General features: G+C 34.7%; 1 protein-coding gene across 1 annotated transcript in view; it reads left to right on the top strand.

Annotated features, from left to right (window-relative positions):
- The first annotated feature begins 12,546 nt into the window (after positions 1-12,546).
- LOC116177399 (lutropin-choriogonadotropic hormone receptor-like) overlaps positions 12,547-21,620 on the top strand; it is a 229,684-nt gene continuing 220,610 nt past the window's right edge. Inside the window, exon 1 of the mRNA XM_031496372.1 lies at positions 12,547-12,672. Coding sequence (XP_031352232.1) covers positions 12,665-12,672 — 8 coding nt within the window. The 5' untranslated portion in view covers positions 12,547-12,664. The remainder of the gene's footprint in view (positions 12,673-21,620) is intronic.

The raw sequence follows: 21,620 nt of genomic DNA on the forward strand, positions 1-21,620 counted from the left end.
ACAAGAAAAATATATTTAGAATTTGTACGTATGCCTTTAATTGCCTTCATACAAAAAGTAGAGTAGGTATGTACATACCGCAGAATTAAAGTGCATCCTAATCCTCCGGTTAACAGCCATTTGTAAAAGTAATTTTTCGAAGATTTGCACATATACCGCTTTATAACCAACAGAAACAAAATTACGTCTGTATAAAAGGCGATAACAACACGTGTATTTTCAAGAAAATGTGGGCATTTTCGAGACGCGAGGAGAGACTGTATGATGTGCGGGCATTTTTAGGCAGACGAAGTTAACCCTTAAGAGGGTAAGTACGTCCTCCTTGACAGCGAAAAAGGTGGTTATTCCGCGTATTGGCGAAAGTATAATGATTAAAATCAAGAGCCGCCAGAAAGTTGAGCTAAATTCGCGAACAGTTATTTACTATCTCAGTTGTGCTACATTTTTGTTGGAGAAAATTGAAGCAAGTCGCAGGAATGGGTTGCCGAATTTTTTTTAATGGAAAATTCCAACCAAGGACGGTGGGGCTATTTATTTCTATTAATCGCGTAATTACGAACACGTCGCGTCGTTTAGAAACGCTTTGTGAATGTAGTGACAAAGTTGGAGTTACCTGCAGGCTCAATTTTACATTAAAATTCGGAAGCTAGCTTAATTTGTTGCAGGGCCGTTCATTTTCGAATGATACAATTTACGCGAGGAACCATTTTTCGTATTTTAGATGCGCTCTTCACGTAGAATTAAACGTCTAATTTAAAAGACTGTTGTGGTAAACAGACATTTTTTCCTCGTTCGCATCGCTAAGGGTAAACAGCCAGGCGCTGATGCGTTCCGAGTGTCAAGAATCAAATGGCGCGGAAAGTAGCGTGAAAGGAGTACCAAAAGGCATGCACGGCGTGGTAGCCTAAATATGTAATATATGGAAAAATAATGGAATAAATTAATATAATAATATAATAAATAATTAAATAATAGTTTTAATTGCACCCACTCTTTTGGTGTGCCTTATCATTCGCGAGGGTCATTCTATTATGTGTTAAAAATTGTACCGCCTTTGGGAGATTGGGGAATGGGAGAAACGCTCGGTTTCTGAGGCTGCGCCGCTTCACTTCGTCCCAATATCCCGCTCCCGTATGGGACAGAAACTTGGTTCCGCTTCCGGTGGTTGCGCAGCCTCACCTCGCCCGGTATTTATTGTAAGCGTTATAAAGTATGCACTACGACCTAGTCCCATACCTCGCTCCCGGATGGGACATAACCTCGGTTTCGGCGGCTGCGCCCCCTCACCTTACTCGATATTATTATTAGCAGTATGGAATATACTTAGAACCTATTCGCATGCCTACCAAAAATACGAACCGTTTCAGAGGAGTTCGACTACAAACATCGTTACAGGTGGTGTTTGTGGTCGTATCCCTCCGAAACTGTGTAACGTCACTTTCCTACTCCCTGCGTGTACGTCTCTCTTACTCACTGCACATATCTTTTACCACTTCATTATTCTGAAATAGACGTTGGAAATTAAATGAAAAAAACAAGTTTTAATTATATTTATTATCAAAAGACATACAAAAATAAACAAAAACGTTACAAGCAACATCGAAAATTACAATTTAAATAAAATATACAATACAAGCCCATTTCCCCAACACCCAGGAGGTACGCGTATTTTTTTAACAGGCAGAATTACCGTAAGGAAGGGTATCGTATCCATCTTCAAGACGCCGTTTCTCAGAATAAATACGATTCCCTTCCTTACGGTTATGATGAATAATTGTAAATATTAATTTTAAGTTGTAAATATTCAGTGGATTAGGCAAACTGGGGATACCAGTTTAAAAAAAGCGCGCCATTATCACCTACCTGGTGCTTGCGTGGAAACGGGTTTGTATTGTATATGTTATTTAAATAGTAATTTTCGATTGTGATTGTAACGTTTTTGTTTATTTATTTCTGTATATTATACATGATAAGTATAATTAAATCTTGTTCATTTAATTTCCAACGTCTATTTCAGAATAGTGAAGTGAGAGAAGATATGTGCAATGAGTAAGAGAGAGAAAGGACCTCCTTTATTATACCTCGAATTAAATTAATTAGAGGAAATTCCAAGAAATCAAACACCGAATTATATTAATCAAAACCACAAATTCAAGTAATTAGAGGAAATTCGGAGAATTATATAATCGACCAGCGGATTAATCTAATTAGGTAGTAAATCAATTTAGTTGATGACGTCATCAATTGAAACAAATGTCAATAAACCTCAAAATCGTACCAATTTTGAATTAATTAATCAAATCCAAATTTTTCAAACGCGTTATTTTAGTAATTACAATTGTAAATTGGCCAGGTAATTACAAAAAGTGGTTTTCTTCTCAAACTGTAAGATAAGATTACACTCAAAATTATGATGACAAATGAGGTAATAAAATTTAATTGCTGTATACTCGTTGCACATAATTTATTGTCACCTGCATTATGACAACGTACGTTAAGCTAGGTGCCTAACGCATTGTGTCGTTCGAAGTGATTTATGTGGGCATGAGAATTGAGAAATATTTCACAGGATGCGACGCACTGATATTAAATTTGCTAACACTACGCGAACTTACGTACGATGTTGAATTTCGCCAAATTGTATGAACTCAGTTATACCATAGAATTGTATTTCCTCTATGGTTATACTAATTCGCAAGAAAATCTACAGAAAGTCGGTAGTTTGAAAATGCAAGACATGCCATCTAGTACTAGCGATTATACCGATACGTTCAGAGGAGAGAAAGAAAAGATTTAAATTAAAATATTGCAGGCGAAAGTGGAAAGGGAAGGTGTTCAATTTTGATGCATTTTAAAAAGATTTGATATGCCGCAGGTTGTTTCGTCCTTAATTAAAATAAACGTAGATTAGATGGACACATAAATGATTGCTTCATGCAATTTGGCAAGAGACGTACAAAATCTGCAGGTGTATCCTTTGTTAAATTTTATTATCTTTAAATATTATTACTTAGGCGTAGTACCTATTTTATGAATCATGCAGTGTGATAAGTTTAAAGAACAAGTGATAACTTCTTGATTGTAGACGTCTTACGACGAAATGTGGAAGTGGAGGGCCAAAACCGATTTAATAAGGGAAGGGGCGAAGAGACGTCAGGCCATTGAGCTTTCATAGTCGTGAATTAACGTTTGAAGATTTGAAGTCATGTTAGTTCGTCTGTTTTCCATTCGTACCTTCCATTCAGAATTATGTATTGGTTTGGAGGTCATCAATATCAAGTTTTGAAGAAATTGTAATCAAGCATTTGTGTTTCATTTGCTTTGTTATTTGACGTTTATTAGACAAAGTTTAGTTGTAGGTAATTTTGGGAAAAACTTGAGGTTTGATTTTACGTTTAACATTGTTGTAATTGTTTAAAAAAAACTATCACGTCTGTTTACGAACCCTATAAACTTTGAGTGTCATGTTAATTTGAGCAAGCCGAATGGCAGTAATGGTAGTCAGCAAAATACCTATCAGAAAGTGATTGTTCAATTAAAACAAGTAGTAATAAAGAGGAAAAATTAGGTTTCTAATGACGTAGGTACCACGTGATCTATGTGTGTCGCACTCAAAAACGATGTCACAAAATTTTTAACCCCAAAATATGGAAGCGTTCTATATCTCAAATGGTTTGAGCGCGAGGGCTTCGGTTCCATCTTTAATAGCGACCCTGTATATGCAATTGCTAAAATTATACTCAGATAATATTTATTTAATGTTCGAAGTGTAATGAGAATTCAAAAAAGTCAGTTTTTTTAACAGAATTACTTAATTATTAGCCAGACAGAGTTATTAACAGATTTGTGTTATTTGACGTAGAAGCTTCTGAGTGCTGCATTGGAGTCACAAAAATATGTTGGATAAGTGGTGCGCGAATTAGTGTTTTAAGGGGCTATGAACGTTAATGATCGACATCAGAGACTTCCTGGATCTCAACACTTAAAATGGAAATTGTAGGTAAGCTGTTCTACATCACGCAAGATGAATTTCTGAAGACCTTCCGCTTGGATAACTTCGGAAACTTTGAGCAATTAACCTTAAGAAGTAATTTAGCTGTTCAAAAGTAGGTATTTGATAGACGCGCGGCATTTTTATATCCTAAATACACCAGGTAGTGTTAACTACTGTTATTTACAAGTTGGAATATAACTTTAAACTTTCGTGGACGAAATGTTCCTTATTTCCCACGAAAAAAGCATTGTCGCTTAATTTTTGTAATGCAATATACCCCTGAGATTATTTAGTAGAATTTAATAGCTCTTATCTCCCCTCGACTCCGGCGGCAAAATTGTGTCGAACGGAAACAATTTTCTAAATGCTTCCATCTGGAAATGCCATACCAAGAACGCAACGTAAAAAAGTTAAATAGTTCTTACGCAATCCACATCAAACCTCTCGGCAATATTCTAATCGAGACTTTTGAAAAAAACAATAACTGAAATGAATGAGACTTCAGACGAATAAACTTGTTACCTGCCAGACCACAAGCAGAATTCTCATTTAATATTCCAGCCGATTGGCACAATGTAGTCGGCAATAGCTTAGTTTCTGCAACCCCCTAAATGTACTTTCACATTTACTTCACAAACCTTTTGAATAATGCCTATCTATTGTTATACACTAAACGATTGCCTTAATTATATAGTTTAAATAGAAAATTTCTAATTTTTCACCTACCTCATCTCTCCGCTTCGTACTTCGCCTCCTTCTTCAACTATAGAAAGTATCTTACCCAATTCACAGAAGAATACATACTTACATACCTAAAATAAAGCTACCGAATTAGGTTCTTTTATTGTAAAGTAGTGTATTAGATACCCCCACAGTAAATGCGGTGTGAATCACCTGGTAGCCCAGTATAACATAAAGATACAAAATGCTGGAGAACTTCCGGGGGAACACTTAAAAAAAGTTCGACTCACACCACTATTCGTCAGTGAAAATGACTTCAAAAGCTCACAAAAGTTAGATTTACAAACAAATTTTAATTGCATTTATTCTCAAAAACAACTTATAAATTCACACACTCGGCTTGCCCCAGTTACAAGAGACAAAATTTGCTGAGTTCGTAAACACACGGTGGCGTTATGAGGCCTTCATTTTATTGCATTTAGATTGAGACCCTGTTTTGGGTTATAATGGTATTCATTACACTTGTTAATTTAAAAACGATATAAGTTGACTTTATATCGACGAATTTGACTGATTCAAAACTGTATACTCACGTACTTTATTAACTTCATAAACCTTTGACGGCGCACATTTCAAAACACTGCATTTAAAACGGTGAAAGCCTGTATTATTGCAATGTGCCGTTCTGTGATGATCTTACTGATTTGATGTATACTTTAAGCGACCCTAGGCTTTACCGCTGGAGTGGACCGGTCGAGGATCCGGTTGATTTCAGCGAAGAGACCAGACGGTCGTTTGTAATCTGTTCCGGAATTCTGAATCTTCAAATGTCTTGCGCCGGACTCGGCGGGTATGTCGTTTATAGACATAACTTCTGACGAAACCGTAAAGCGGTTCGATGAGCGAAGTGCGTACCTGTATCCTATTAGGAACAACAACACTAACATCTATGGCAATGATTCCAGCTGGTACCTGTAACATAAATGACCCTTACATGTATGTAGTGGAGAACGGGTGTAGTATTAGACTCTTTCAAGAGTGGTTGGTGACCATTATGAAATTGTATTTTGGGATATAGGGAAATTTACACGTATACCGCTTCATAGTAAACTTGGACAAAAGTAAAGTCTAGGGATAATGGTGCTAAACGTGCGCGCTTGAGGAGGACACAGTCTGGTTTAGTAATAAAACGATCGACCGACCGTGTTGCCAAGTCGCGGCAAGGAGGTATGGACGTTGTTACGTGTATAGTTGTCTATGTAGAAAAAAGGGAGAGCTAGTTTGTTTCAAGCGGAGTAGTACATTCTTTACAAGTAACGATAGAATCTGTTTTTGTACATGGAATGCGCACGCAGAAAAAGAAGATCAAGGAAAAAGCAATTTTAACCGCGGAAACTATATCTGCACGACCTCTAGCGGGAAAATAAGGAATTAAAAAAAATAACATTCGTAGTAAAGCCGTTATTTACGAGTGATGAAGCAAACGTGAATAGTGAATTCTGAATCTGAGCAGAGCTTTTAAAACCAAACCGCGAGTAAATAAACTGGCATTAAAACTCATCGTAAAAAAGCAAGGAATTTTTTTCGGATTGCTAACAGTAACGGCTGGTTAAAAGCAAGTTCCTCACATTGAACAGTGCCTTGTGCGATAAAAAAAATTTGGTATTAATGCCATACGGCAGGGAATTTAAATACATTTAATCGGTGCGTTTACCCGCAACAAAACCTCGATAATAAAATTGGGGAAAAATCAATACCAACACAGCCAAACATTGGTATTTTATCCCTGTGCAAAATGACGATCTCGAGTATTACTTTCGAGATATTAAAGCCGGTTTGCTTGGATTCATGATTCATAAGAACTTTCCTTCCGTCCAATTTGGCATTCACCACGAAGATAATATTGCCGGGGTGGTGTAGAAAGTCAACTGTGCAATCGAAGCGATCTGTTTCCATATTTCTAAAGGAAACGGCATTTTCCAAGGAGAATAAGATCAATTTGTTACCAGAAGAGAATATTACCCATGTCAATAACAGTCTACCGCATTATAAACAAGAGTGGACCTAGAAAACGAGCTTTGTTTACGAAATTGTTTATAATTTTGGGTAGCTCCATTAAACGTATTTCGAATTATTGTGAAATTCTGATGCCAGGAACATTAGAACGAGCCTGAGCACACTCACACCAGCAAAGTTTTTAATTTTAACCCCTTCTGAAAGGGTACAGTGGTTTTCAATAAATAATGTAAATTTATAAAGATGTAACACCTTGAACCGATTGACAATGACATCGTTGTCAATATTAGGTATAAGAAGCAACCAACACTGTAAACAATACCATAAAATCGGTGTAATTGCCAATTAAAGCTTTCGGCCTTTAGAACAATCAAATGTACCGCAGTTTACATTTGGAACACGACCCAACGAAATTTCTTGTACAATAAAGTCACTTTATAATTAGTTCTTTTAATAAGCTATAGCAGATATCCCCAACTTTCCAACTTTTTCTCGTTATAAAATTACACGTGCTCGGTCATATGTTAATTATGCCACGACCTGCGTGGCTCGAGTGTAATCCAGAAAAATATTCCATCGGGACCTTTAGATGTACCTATAGGATTTTAACCTTTTTGATGACATATAAAATTGTAATTTTAATATTTGCGTAGAACAGTTAGCCTATCTAAGAATATATTGGCAATTAGAACCAGCATGAAACATATACAATGAGTAAATAACGGCCTCTATAAAATCTATAATCTAAAATATCATGCTGTGTAGATTTAAGAACACGCTGGAGATGTGTTAATAAGCTTGAGAGAAGTTTATTGTGGATCCTAAAGGGCATTTTCTAGTTTTGGATACTCGTGGCGTTTGGACAAACAAATTCGGTAACCTGGAATCACTGTTTACGATTTGTCGTATCAAAATTCGAAATTTTGTGTCAGGTCTATCGACAAATAAAAATTCCCCGTGCTTACAAAAAAGTGGATTGCCTGAAAGTACAATATTTAAAATTACACAAGAGGATCCGGATACAAAAAGAGTGTCTACTCGATGGATTTGTCAGAGGCATATAATAGGTTTAGGAATTATATTCACAACTGAGAGAAATGATAATATTTTCATTATTTTGGCACAGGCTGTGGCATAATAATAAGGAAAAACCAAAATATTGTATTCGGTCTCATTCATATATTCATGAATTTAATTAGGGAATGGTCTCGGACAGTAAGTTGTGAACGCTATTAAAATTGCACAGACGTAAACGTTTGAATAGTCATTTTGAACAGTCCTCGGTTATAATTAGTGCAATTGTTATACTTGCGTGTGCGTTCATATTCATACAGAAGGTAGTAATTTCTATTGCTTTTGCTCTTTCGCGTTTCCTCATTTCAGTAAGTGCCCTAAGATTAAATGACGCTGAAAATATACATTTATATAATAAAATACCATATAAAAATAAAGGAGAAAGTCATCCATTAGGTATCTTTGAGCATTTTATAAGTATTGTACTATAACCAATAGGTATATTTATCTTCTTTGCTCTTATTTGTGGGACGTCAATGAATAGTCCTGTAAATTTCTATTGAAATTTTAACGCTTCCATTTATTTTATGAACAAGTATGTTTTCCAATCACTATACAAAGTAGTGTACCTACGGGTACTATTTTTTTTGGCTAATTAGTGACTTTCAAGTTTCAGAATCACAAAATAAACACAAAAACCTAGCCAAATTTACCCGTAAGTAAATAAAATCATTCATTTACTGTCATTAAGGTAGCTTTTGCCGCATCCATTAAAATTATTTAATTACTCAATGATATTACTACCGAACAGATCAAAGGTTAAGATACAAATATACCTTGAAATACTTATCCATAGATTATGCTTATACGAATATTAAAGCACAAATTTATTCACGAATTGTGGAAGCCTGACGTTAATCATTTACTTTTCCCAATTGTTTTATTTACTAAAGTCTACTTTCTTTCAGCGCGCACGTTTCATAAGAAAATACGAACCCTTGCATAAAACTAATACGCAAAGAATTATCGTTTCTAAGGCACAAATTACGTGGTTTGCCTGTTTGATGTGACAAAGGCGAATCGGAGCGTAGCAATCACACGGAGTACCTGGAGATGTCCTTCAGACACATATTATGGTACTGTTGCCTACATGAAAAGTTACAGTAAATAACTTGTGGGTAGAAAATCTCTTTTTAACCATAATCAATCAAGTCGGTTAACGAAAGTAAAATATATTCAAAGCGTAAAGTTGACAAGTTAACACTTAATTAGTCAGTTATTATAAGCACTAATGTTTGAAACCCATAGCATTCGGTTGATAAAGTTGGTGTTCCGCTAGTGCAATTACATAGTCCATTGATCATTTTGATATGGCAATGGAACATGAGCACGAGTTTCTTAAGTAGGTCGCAGTGTTGACTATTCACATAATTTTATATATTTCCGCCCTCCCGCTCATTTGTTTAGAAAGAAATTTTAATAGGTACGTACGCCTTTCATAAAATTATTAGAGATGAAAGTAATCCATTTTCAATTACACTGAACGCATCACAAAATCGCAGGATCAGTAACGTCATTTTTCTGAAAGTACTGTATACGGCGTAACTGACGCGACGGTTCCGGTTGTTGTACCTACTCGTAAGTTTCTATACAATACATTTTTTTCTCTTGTGTAATACAAGAAAAAGTTTGAAAAGGGCTCTGTTTCACAACAATGCAATCGTGTTTCAGGTTCACCAGTTCGTTTTATACTTGTCTCTGTAAAGTAAAATACATTTGCGTTTTACTAGTCTATTTTTTAGAAACAAAATTAAGTGAAAACTGAAAACCCCAAAACTTCATTATCTGGAATGGGCGCATTTTTCATCTCAATATGAACCTTAGCCTCACTTCTCCAATAGGGAATTTCAATTTTGTAAAAGAAATCGTTTAATCAAGCAAATGGGTCGACAGAGCACAGACAATCGGTACTTGCTGGGCATTGTTCTCTTTTAATCAACTCTTGATTCGGCGCTGTGGCATTTTATCAAATGGATTTGTTCACAACTGCCATAATTCATTTTCTTTTTTATTTCAAACATGTTTTTTATTCGCATTCCTTTATCTTTTCTTTAATATTAATTACATTAGTGCGTACAGTTAATTACGATGGTCTTTAAGTAGTAAATCTGTATTTACGATTTGTTCTTTTATTATTTTCATACTCTAAATTAACTGACCGTTAAATTTTGATTCTACCTTTAGTAAAAAAAAACTAGTTTCATAATCATTTTAAATTGCCCGTTAAAATGAATCGAAGGTTTAAGCTAACTCCTCCACATTAGACTTTAAAATTTTAACTGGAGAATCATGAGCGAAATATGCGCAGTGGTTTCGGTGATTCGTGAGGTTAGATTATCCCGTGGTTGATTGGAATTATTGATTCGTATTGAGTATTAATTACAGTTTTTATATACGATTGCATCCGTGTCAGACGTTAGCATTGCTATTTCACAATATTTTTTGTGCAGTTCGATTTACTAACCCTTTTATTTGTTTGTTGTCTCATTGTCTGTTACAGATGTCCGAAAGGTATCATAAGGGATTATTGTGTAATATTTTATAACCAAAATGGGCGTATAGGTCACTTGCCTGTGAAATTCTTTTAAGCAAAAACCAAAAATCGGGAAGACTGTCGGTTCAATCAATTTTGACATCTATGTTGCAATTTATCGCAAATATCACGTAAAAAAGGGGTTCAAGATCTACTTAAAAAGTTGGGGGTTTAAAAATACCACCATCATCTTATAGAAAAATGTATCTTTTTTGCCGTTTATACTCGTATGTGAAAAAAGGGAAGGAATAGTTTATGAATTATACACACATAATTTTATGATATAGGCGCGAGGAAAATCTTTAATATTTACGTAAATTTTATTAATTTGAAAAATTCAACAGCCTTAACCGCCCCCAAAATCCCAAAGAATTTTTTTTAATCAACAGCTTCGAGTTAAAATTCTTATCATGCCGTCGTAAATACGCTTTTCAACAAACTGACGTACTAATCAGGCTGAATGATGCTTCGGAACCTCGCTTCTTTGACTTCACTATAACTGCCCTTTGATGGTTGATAAAACTCCCTTTAACGGGCATTGGGAAACTTCTTTGTAAGCATAAAAACCAAAGAACACTCTTTAAGCATTCTCTACTAGACAACTTTACAATTAAACAAGACGGACTGTCTTTTCAAATACGCTCAAATACGGCAGTAACCCCAAAACGAACGGCTACGTTTCAACGCCCACCACCAAACAAACAAAACAACGATTAACGTCCGCCTCTGCTATTTAAAACAATTTCCTTTTCTCATTTTCGTCCCTCTTTCCTTAACAATAATACTCAATCCCTGAAAGAATTAACATCTGCTTACTTCGGCGATAACATGCGCTTATCTTGAAACTAATTAGTTAACGCAGCGTTAAGAAAGCTTATTATCTACGACCCGAGATTTTCAGGAAACTACGCAAACAATTCCACATTTTCCTTATCTTTCTAACACAAGATTTAAACATAACTAATAATGGTATAAAAATAATTCTCATATAAAACAGAATTGACCTCGAATTGAACTACTTAATAGGATTCGGATTTGCGTTCAATCCCAATTTATAACCACATCTGACATAAAAAATAATAGAAATTAGAGATACAGAGTGTCCCATAGTTATTACAGATGCCGAAGCCAAATAAAAAGTCTTGTTTTGTAACGATTAATAGAAGTGACTAGTTTAAGAACATAAATGAAATAATTAAAATGTTTCATAAACATGCATAGGCTGGTCCCTCGTAATAAGTCAGAATTATAAAAAAGGTTTCAAAACCCAGTCGTTGGTGTTGCCGCGTAAATGATGAGTAACGGGAAAATATAGGCCATAGCAGCTCTCAATAGCGAAGTCTCTAGGTGGCCCATGGGCCGAGATGTCGATGGACCAGACAACAGACGATGGAAAGCAAGCAAATCAAGCACATAAGCGTTACATCTACTTCGATGTGTTACTTTTACGCGTTACGCTAAAAATTGCAGCAGGAACAGCATTGAATAGCAAGAATCCCTATATTTTATTGCACTAAGTTAGTTTGTGCCAGAATTCTCCATTATTCTCACTAACCCGAATCTTAAGGTTTGAAATAAGATTCCTACTCACGTTTGCATTGAATAGCAGCAATTCACCCCTCTTTGTTATAGATATTATTAATGCAATAAAGGAATACATCCCCTCTGATTTCCAGGACACTTCATTAATTAAAACTGAATGTCGTACTACAATGAAATTAAGCTTTTTTATATTGTTTACATTACATTATGTAAATTGCATATGAATATATTTACATTTTATATCTGTTATTACATTTTCTTTCATGAAAATTGTATTTGCTTTTAACCTAGGTATTTTTGACACTGCAAATCCCAATAGAAGAGCGGAATCAATGTTATCTCCATTTCCAAAGGTTTGTTGTATTTTAAAATTTAGAAAGTTATATGCAACAGGTTGGATGATTGGCACCTGTTATTTACATAAACAGTAAAGGGCGGAATGGCAAAATGCCAAGTGTTTAGGAATAACTTGATCCGATTGCAAATCTCTTTATTAAATTGTTCGGTAGCCCTATACGGAATATTTGAAATTTAAATTTCTGAAAGCGCAGGTGATTTCGTTAACGCTGGAAAACCGTCGCTTCACCTTTGGTGGACGGAAAATAATTTTCCAAATTTTCTGCGCATGAACATAACTATAATCGCGGAATTCCGAACTGTTTACCAGTTTTCCGTGTACTTCCCTTCGGTATGGCTCTTGGAGAATTTTAAAACACGTGGGTTCAGATTACGAAAAATCGGTGCGCTGACGTGTTAATGTGCGACTGAGATTTTATCTTTGATAAGAAACAGCATTGTCGTAAACATAAATTGTGGGCTGTATAATGGAGCGGTAAGTTTTCCATTATTTTTTTGTATGAAATTTAAATCTTTTATATGTGAACAATGTGTAGAAATCAGTTTCATTAAGTGAATCCATTTCAAAATTGTGTTGTTTTTGACGTAAACTTAATTAAGAACTGCCGTTTGGAAATTGGCAATAGAAAAGCATACAAGTCTCTTTGTCTTTTCGTAAACTTCGAAAGTTGGAAAGTTTTAGAACTATATCCCCGTTCCGATTGAATAAAAGATTATAGAACTGTGACACTTCAATAAAGCCTGTCGCTGTCAGCTTCACTGCGTCTTTGCTCTTATGGACGACGCGACGACTAATCTTTTTTTACTTTTACTTCTGTGAAATGTATTTTGTAGGAATAAGTCCAGTTGCATTTCATGGAGCGCTGCACTTGCGGAATAAAAGGCTTAGAAACGAGCCATAGAAGTTTTTACGTCTATATAACTCTTCTCAAAAGCTCCCAAGTTAATCGCCCAGCGCAAATTTGTTCAATCGGATTTACCTCAAATCCCTATACGTCCTTTCAAACTCCCAGCTATTCGATTGTCCCGGCAGTCGTTCAATTTTCTTACACGATGTATCTGGTTTCAGTGACGCGTTTATAAACTAAAACATAGCAAATATTACACTAGGTATTAACTTTGTTTGTTCATTTGAATGAATAAACAAAGCCAAAGCTATTACCTTTGAGAATAGTAGTACACGGAGCTTTGAAGCAGAAGTTCAACAGATAGTTCTACAAAGTCACATAAAACAGTTGATTTTGATGATTCTGATAAAGAACATGAACAAGATGGAGGAAATTCATGTTGCATAATAAATATGTTTTTTAAAGAACAACATACTGCATCTGTTAATACTATTAGCACGACGCATAATTTATGAAAATCAAAGTTTCCATAACAATGACAGTTCTAAAATGTATTAGTTTTGACAACTGTTGGGCATGGCGAATTGGTGGTACTGTTTCTTATGAATTAGTCATACCAGTTTCGTTAGATTATGACATAAATCATACGTAATCTTAATACGTAGCATATGCCTAATTTTTATTCGTATTTTGGAGGAAGTAAATATACCATTATTCCAGCATCGTATATCAAAGTAGTATTATATACGTTTATCAAAATTGACAAAAGAACGTTTATTTATATACATATTATCAACGTAGAACGTGAACTCTATACGAACAAAAATCGTATATTAAACGTAAAGTATAAAATTGATCTACAAAAAAACGTATACTACCAATACTGAATTTATCCTTTCAAAACGCTTTAAAACCATTTATTAAACGTAAATGTGTTGGCTGGGGATATTGAAACGGTGTATTCAAAAGTAGGGGAACTTTTGTTGTTTGTCTAGTCTTTTGTTTCCAGGCATAGTCAGGGAATATAAAAACGACCCCTCGTATAGATAGTTATAGACATATCGATAGATATCGACATATTTTTTCGGTAATTATCGATATATCGAGAAAAAATATATTCGCTACTATGGGAAATGCGTGAATCAAATATAAACGGTATAATTTTGCTATTCTTCTTAGAATGCATTTCCTAGCTAGATTATGTTGTGGTTAGTAGATTCTTGGTTTATGAGGAGTAGGGGAATGCGTCTGGTAAGCGCGCAAGCTCGATATTACAGTTAAGTTAGTACAACCATAACCGATCAAAAAGTACCTTCGTCTCATAAAATTTTTGACCGATGAATCAGAAATTCAGCTTTAGAAAGGTTCAACCCATAATCACTTATCAACTCGGTTTCAGAAAAATTAGTGCTGGATGGATTCTGAGGTTTTTGACTGAAAACTGAAAAACACGTCAGCTCCGAGATCGCTGGAAGGTTCCTGGATTGATTTAAGCGAAATGGGGAGGATTTTTAAAGCGTATCGTGACGTGATGAGACGTGGGTACATCACTACACTCCAGAGTCAAAACTGGCAAATAAAGAATGGCGGAGAAAGGACGAAGGTTGTCCGGTGAAGGTTAAGACTTGTCTCTCTGCTCCTCTAATTAATTAAGGAGAGGGTTCTAAGCAAATAGTTACAACGGAACGATTGCCAAATAGGCGGAATTTACATTCGGTTCGAACTTTAACTGGTAGATCTAAAATAATTCAATAGATAACGCCGGCAATCAAAATGGTAGTCTACTCACACGTATAGAATTGCGTGTAACTCGAATTCGACCACGCATCGAAGTTACACCAAATGAATGAATCGCCAAAAACAGCCAAGCTTTTACTTTAAACGGTTGCAATTCACATCATGGAATTCTTTCGCAACAGCCACCAACTGCTTTATCTAAGCACGTGGAACCAAGGATAATGCCGGAAGAAAAATTAATGCATCTTAAGGATTGCGCGCGATGGCGCGAAAAACTTCCCAGAGATGGCGGTAGTGATACTGTAGGTATGCCAGTGAATCTCAAACAACTAATGCAGCGACTGTAAAACAAAAATAACCAATGAGAAAATACACTGTTACAACGTCCCCAAAGGCACCAAAATTCGTTCTTACTTTAATTTTATTCTCGGCAACGGTGTATATCTGTTTTAATTCCTATCCAAAGATAGCGCGCCCCTACCCGAAGGCTAAATGAAATAAAGGATATTCACTCCGAGTAGCGAGTTGTATTGATAAACGTTGGGCCAAAGAAGTTAGTGACAAGCTGCCATCATGATATAATAAATAAAGATATGTTCTTTCTTGGGATATCGTTGAATAAAATTCCTATATCTGCGCATAAATTTGTGAATGTACCTCAAGCATAACTACCTTTTATGACGAGCGACGTATTTTAGTGGCCATAAAAGCTTCATTATGCTTATGTTCCATAAATAATTATTGAAAACAGTTCTGTTTCATTTTAATGGGTTACCCTGTATGCAGTGTTACTACTTCTATTGTTCTGAAGCATGCATGTTGCAATATTAATAAATACTTGTGGTATACAACGAACAAGTTACTTTAATAAGTAACGAAATTATACGCACCTTTGCAACACAGAATAAGACAAAAAGCATTAAAAAGGTGTTCCTCCCGAGAGTGATCAAGTAAACGATAAATTCAGATAAATTTTTCTTTTAAATTAAATTTCTAAGACACATCCACCAATTATAGTTGGGAAGGAAATTTTGAAGTTTATGCATTTCGGTTGATATAATTGAGGTTAATTCAGTTTCATGCAATAACGTAGGATACATCATTAAAAAATAATAAACTTTTGGCGCGAAGTTATTGCGTTGAGTTACGTGTGTTACATTAGTAGTGTAGTAGTAGTGTTGATTTTCATAAGTGGCATTTGAATAACGTATAAGATATACGTAATTCCAATTGTTTTCTTTTCAAAGGATGCACAGATATTACAAATTAGTAAAAACCATTAAAATGTAAAATCGAGTGCACGCCAGATGCAATTAGAACGGTTTCTTAGCTCGATTGCTTTCAATCAGCAATAAGAAATCGAAATCAATCTCAAATAAAATAAAATTGACTTTTTATTACAAGATGTTAATGCCTTACGTAAAATTGTTGCAAATTCATATGCCCAAATGGAATCGTTACTTATTTCAATGATTTAAAAAATCTTATAGCATCTATTTAAACTTTTTCTACAAGGTGTTTTGGCATTATTACAATTTCAATTAAAGATATTTTACACAAAATTTACTTCATTTACGCTAAATGCCTCAATAAATATACTGGATTTTTCGGATTTTAAACAAATGTAATTGGACTTTATTTATATTTATTTTAATAAAAGTTCACCATTTCTATCTGAAACATTAAATTTGTTTTGGATAGAGTTAATTTAAGTAGTGTTGGTGTTTAATTTAAGATTTATGCTGTATGTAATTCTTTTTAAAAACTTTTCACGTGTGTTTATGAACCCAGTAAATGTTGGGTATGTTGTTAATTTGAGCAAACCGAGTCGTTATTTATATAATCGTGATTGTGAAGACAAAACAATTACATTTTGTTTTCGAATCGAGTTGTTGTGGCTTATTAAAGTCATTTTCAGTGAGGAATGACAGGATATTAAATATAAAGGGATTCAGTGCTATACAAATATGGGTTCCTTTCATGAAATTGGAAATGTGTTCGTTTCATGAAATTAATCAATGAATTTACAGATTTCGGTTAATTGATTTCCTAATAAAAGAAGAACACATTTGTGTAACGTTGAATATATTTATGTTCAGCATTCTTAGATGTTTCAATTTTGAGCGGTATGTTATCTCTCTTATATTAAAGCGTAAATCCCAAAGAAGCTTTCGAATGGTGATAGAATCTGCCTTTATAGCTATTTTTACGACTGCTCTAATTTCCGTCAAGACGTACTTGATCAGAAATTTGCGATAAAAGTTCACATTTAGCGTGCCGTATGAGAATAAATTAATTGACTGCGATTCGTCTATAAATGAGGACATTTCAATCCTATGTCAGAATATGGGTTTTTTCCGCAACTCGCCCAAAGTGAAAGAAAAATATCATAAATGAATCAGTCAAAGAGTGCATTAACTGAAACTGTTGTGCCATGGTAGACTGTGTACAACTGCAGTGGAATTCATATACACTATACAGATAACTTTCTATATGCGACAATGTTGCCAAGGTCTATCGCAGACGTTTGTGTCATATCCATGTCGAAATGGCGTGTAGCAAAATTCAAAAACGGCGAGGTGTGTTTCAAAGCCGGGTCGAATGTCCTTTCGCTTGTCAGTCCCAGTAATTGTTATGCCATTCTTGTTTAGTTATCTCTATATATTTCCTTCGTTGGAGAATTGTTCAAAACCGATAAAAAGAAGCAAGCGATCGTATCGTAACGTTCAAAAAAATTTGACGTATCTCAATACGCGCTTTGTACCAATCCAATGTTCAACAGTAGCACATAACTGGAACTCGCTGAAGTGGCCGACAACCGCATACAAATCAGGCCTTATTACATAAGTTGTGTACACGAGGCAACTAATCAGTTCACGATAAGGTTTCTTCTACAGAGGAGCTTTAACAATAAGGGCAAGACAAAGCACTTTTTCCAAATAAACCGAGAGTCCAACGTGTTACGTTAGGGAGCCACCCCCACAAAAGTGGTGAAATTTGGATTTTTTCTTTAATTTTTTTCTAGCAACCATAAGAGTTACAAAGATGGGTGGCACGTCTTTGAATAGGCTTTCGGGTGAAGTATTTACGATCGATATTAGGATAGATACTTCAAATTAAGTGACTATATTCCATTGAATCAGGAAAGTTGCATCGTAAAGTTACAAGACTCCAGTTCCAGTATACGTCTACCTCCTTACAACTAGGTGATTACGAGCAAAATCTCAGACCAGTCCATTAATCGAGTTCAACGACAACGGATGCATCAAATCCTAAAACATTCCATTTTTTTTAAATTTTCAAACAAAATTTTCGTTCGGTGAAACACTTTTTTTTCTTTGTGGCTGCACGGGGTCCCTAGGCAGTTGCCTACTCTGCCTAATCCGGAACTGATTGTCGGCATAAAACGTACACGCAACTAGAAAGTGTAACAGGAATATCAAGGTAAGGGAAACAATAGGAATATTGTGGTGAAAATATAACCAGTTCCGGCTAAAAAATGACGCAGACCAAATTAAGCATGCGATTTACGCACGAAAGTAAAACCGAATCGCAAAGGTCAAGTTTATCTAGTAGATAACACCCTATGTGAATAGGTACACTTGTTCCCATGCAAATTAACTGTCAGATAAGTTTAAATGGTGAGATTAAAGTAATGTATATGGTACCTATTATTCTATACAATTCCTGGGGCTAGGCAATGTGTATAATTGAGCCCCCCTCCCCCGTCCCAACAGAAAAACGTACAAAGGACAATATTTAGAATCCAAAAACTAAACACTAGAGAGACCAGATCATACAACACTTTTAAAAGAAAATACATCCCACATTTATCACAATGACCAGCCATTATGAATATTTCCTAAACAAACTTGGAATTGCATTTCCTAGGTATTGTACAGAATATCTACCTGAATTGAAGATTGAATTGAAATTGCCGATAACATGGCACTATAGAAAAACAGGAAGAAGACGTTCTTTCTCGATTACGCGTTTAATTTCATATATGCGTGTCCGAACACTATTTAGATGTGTTCTTAGATTAAACGTACAATTCTGTTAGATAGATATTATGGAAATATGTAACATGTAAACGAACTTAGCTTCGTCGACGATGAACATGACAAACTAAATAATAAACGCGATTAGGGTGGTAAATTAAATTATGTATAATTTAAAGTTCCCGCAATATTTGTAAATTGTATCTATGGAACTTTAAAGTTTAACGAAATAATTTGGCTTACAAAGTAATTTCTCAGGAGGCATCTAACAACAGCTAAAGTACGAGTACCTTCCAGTGGAGCTATATTTTGTTGATTTTTGCTAGACAATATTATATATAAATAACTATTATTTATACTATGCTATTATTTAACCTGATTCTGTATGTTTATCGTATCTTTTGTGTGTGAACAAAATAAATATTATAGTTGCACAAACAATAAAATTACTTTTGCAGCAGTGGAGGTAGTAATGCGACATCCTAAGTACATAAATAACACTAAATGAACCTTCAGAGTATCTTTAGCGAATCCATTCTATGCCTTGAAGCTACTGCTCCATGCTTTAACTTACAAAACTGAACACGAATATATTATAATAAAGTTATGAATGTCTCAAGCGTAATTTGTATCGGGCCACAGGCAAGTAATAAGTTGTCTGGACTCAGGATAAACATTAAAACTTCATTACCTTTCGTTACATAAAAAGCTATTTTCGTAATCCATATTGTTATTTTAATATAATAAAGCACAATTTGCAAATGAAATGTCATACATAACGGCCACTTTTTGTGGTTTTATCTCTGTTTAATAATGATCCATGGTAATATACAGTTTCCATGATGTCGCCATCATTCGATTTTATGAAATTAGAAATAGAAACGTAGTACATTCTTCTACTGCAACCAAGGTTCTATGTAAGATTTTTTATCCAGAATTCAATTTTTTTGTTAAAATATATAAAACAGACAAATAGCTAGGAGGATTTTTATGGGCGAGTACAAACAATGTTGGGGGTATTATCATTGAGATAGTTATAAATTCAATGGTATTATGTATTTCTTATTTTTTTTATTTTTGTGTATAGTGTTGTGACAACACGCATAATTTTAGTTTGTGTAATTTTTGTATGGTTTTGAAAAAGATCAGGCAGAACAAGCCACATGTGCGAATTGATTGATTTATTTAGGTTGATAAGAGGTTATTATTATTATAATATTATTTAGATTGATGTTTTTTATTTATATATAACCGTTTCTTTATTTATCCATAAGGCTGTAAGGATATCTTTACATTCTACTAATTTTATTTATTCTATTTTAGATTATAATCCTTTTTATAAGCACCCAAATGAGGGTTTTAATTGGACTTTATGGCACAGAACTGTCAAAAATTGCCTAGCAACGATTACTTTAACCATCGAACATTTATTATTCAGAACAATCATACAATCATGTTATTTATAGAAATTAAAAGTGCAATTGCTTGGATTAGAAATTGTAACATCATGAACCAACACCTAATCTTGAATTTCCTTTTTTTGAAGTACCCAAGATTTCTTTAAGTCACAGTCTCAGTATCCATAGCAACACAAAAAACGCCAACTATAATCTACACCACTAATACTTGGATAGGGACAAATTCCTACAAGAACTACAGCTAATCTCTTTTAACTTTTTAGAAATTGCGCTAAAATAGAATAAAACGTTGTATGTACCGCGGGCATAATCGATTATGGCCCTCGAGAAATTAAAAGCCCTTCTTCGTCGGGTTTTAAACATTCTCTCGTGGCATAATCTTTTGATAATGCCCTTAATACATAAATAACTATTATATACATTCTATTTCCTTATATCAGTACGTTCAGGTTCCTTTTCCAGTTTTCTCTGTCTTCTGCCATTCCTTTTGCTTCCGTCCACGTGTTTTCTCCCTTGTTTAATATATTTTCAATTACTTGCTCCCATGATTGTTTTGGTTTTCCTCTTTTCCTCTTGCCTATTGTTTTTTCTTCCCAGATCTTTTTGGCTTGTGTACTGCTGTCCATCCTTAGTAAATGCCCTCACCATCCCAGTTGCCTTTGTTCGATGAATTCTTCTACAGATTTTTCAGTTGTCGGTTCCACTTCGTTCCTTAGCCTTTTCCCGAGTATCTTTTCAAATATCCTCATTGGGGTGCTCAATAAGGTAATTCTTCTGTAGTCACTACAGACCATCGCAAATTTGTTGTCAAATAGCAAACGGTAACGTACAGGACTAAATCTAATGTATCTGCAAGAAACTAATTTACAATTCAAAACTAATTAAATTTTTCGGAACAACAAAAAGTAACGTAGATAAAATCGCGGTGATGGTGTCGAAGGTCTCGTAAATTATATCAAAGCAATTCAACGATTAAAAATAATCTTCAAAAATGTCATCGGTAATACTTGCAGTTAACAGAAACAACCAATAAGTCTTTAGATGTAATAATTTCTACGTCAGTCGATGGAACAATATCACGTATCAGCTTCTATTTCAAGATGCAGAGCCCATGTAAAAGGTGATACAATCCAAATTCTGCGCAAGTATTTATCAAACAATACCGATATAGATCGAGATATTCGTAATGTTCAACGTCGAAACAAATGCAGGAAAGGAAATAAATTGCGTCATCTTAAAAACACTTACCGATGCAATGAATTTTATACAAGTAGATCTGATATACAAGTGTTTCGGGCAAGGGAAGGAATAAGTCTTGTAACCTTCCCCATAAATCTTTTAATACGTTTCCTTCAGGTAATTATTTTGGATTTTTCCAAAAAGTATAGACTATCCTCTGAATCAAAATCCTTTCTTTAG

This window comes from Photinus pyralis, unplaced genomic scaffold (assembly GCF_008802855.1).
Source record: "Photinus pyralis isolate 1611_PpyrPB1 unplaced genomic scaffold, Ppyr1.3 Ppyr1.4_LG1, whole genome shotgun sequence".
In the NCBI taxonomy this organism is placed as follows: Eukaryota; Metazoa; Arthropoda; class Insecta; order Coleoptera; family Lampyridae; genus Photinus; species Photinus pyralis.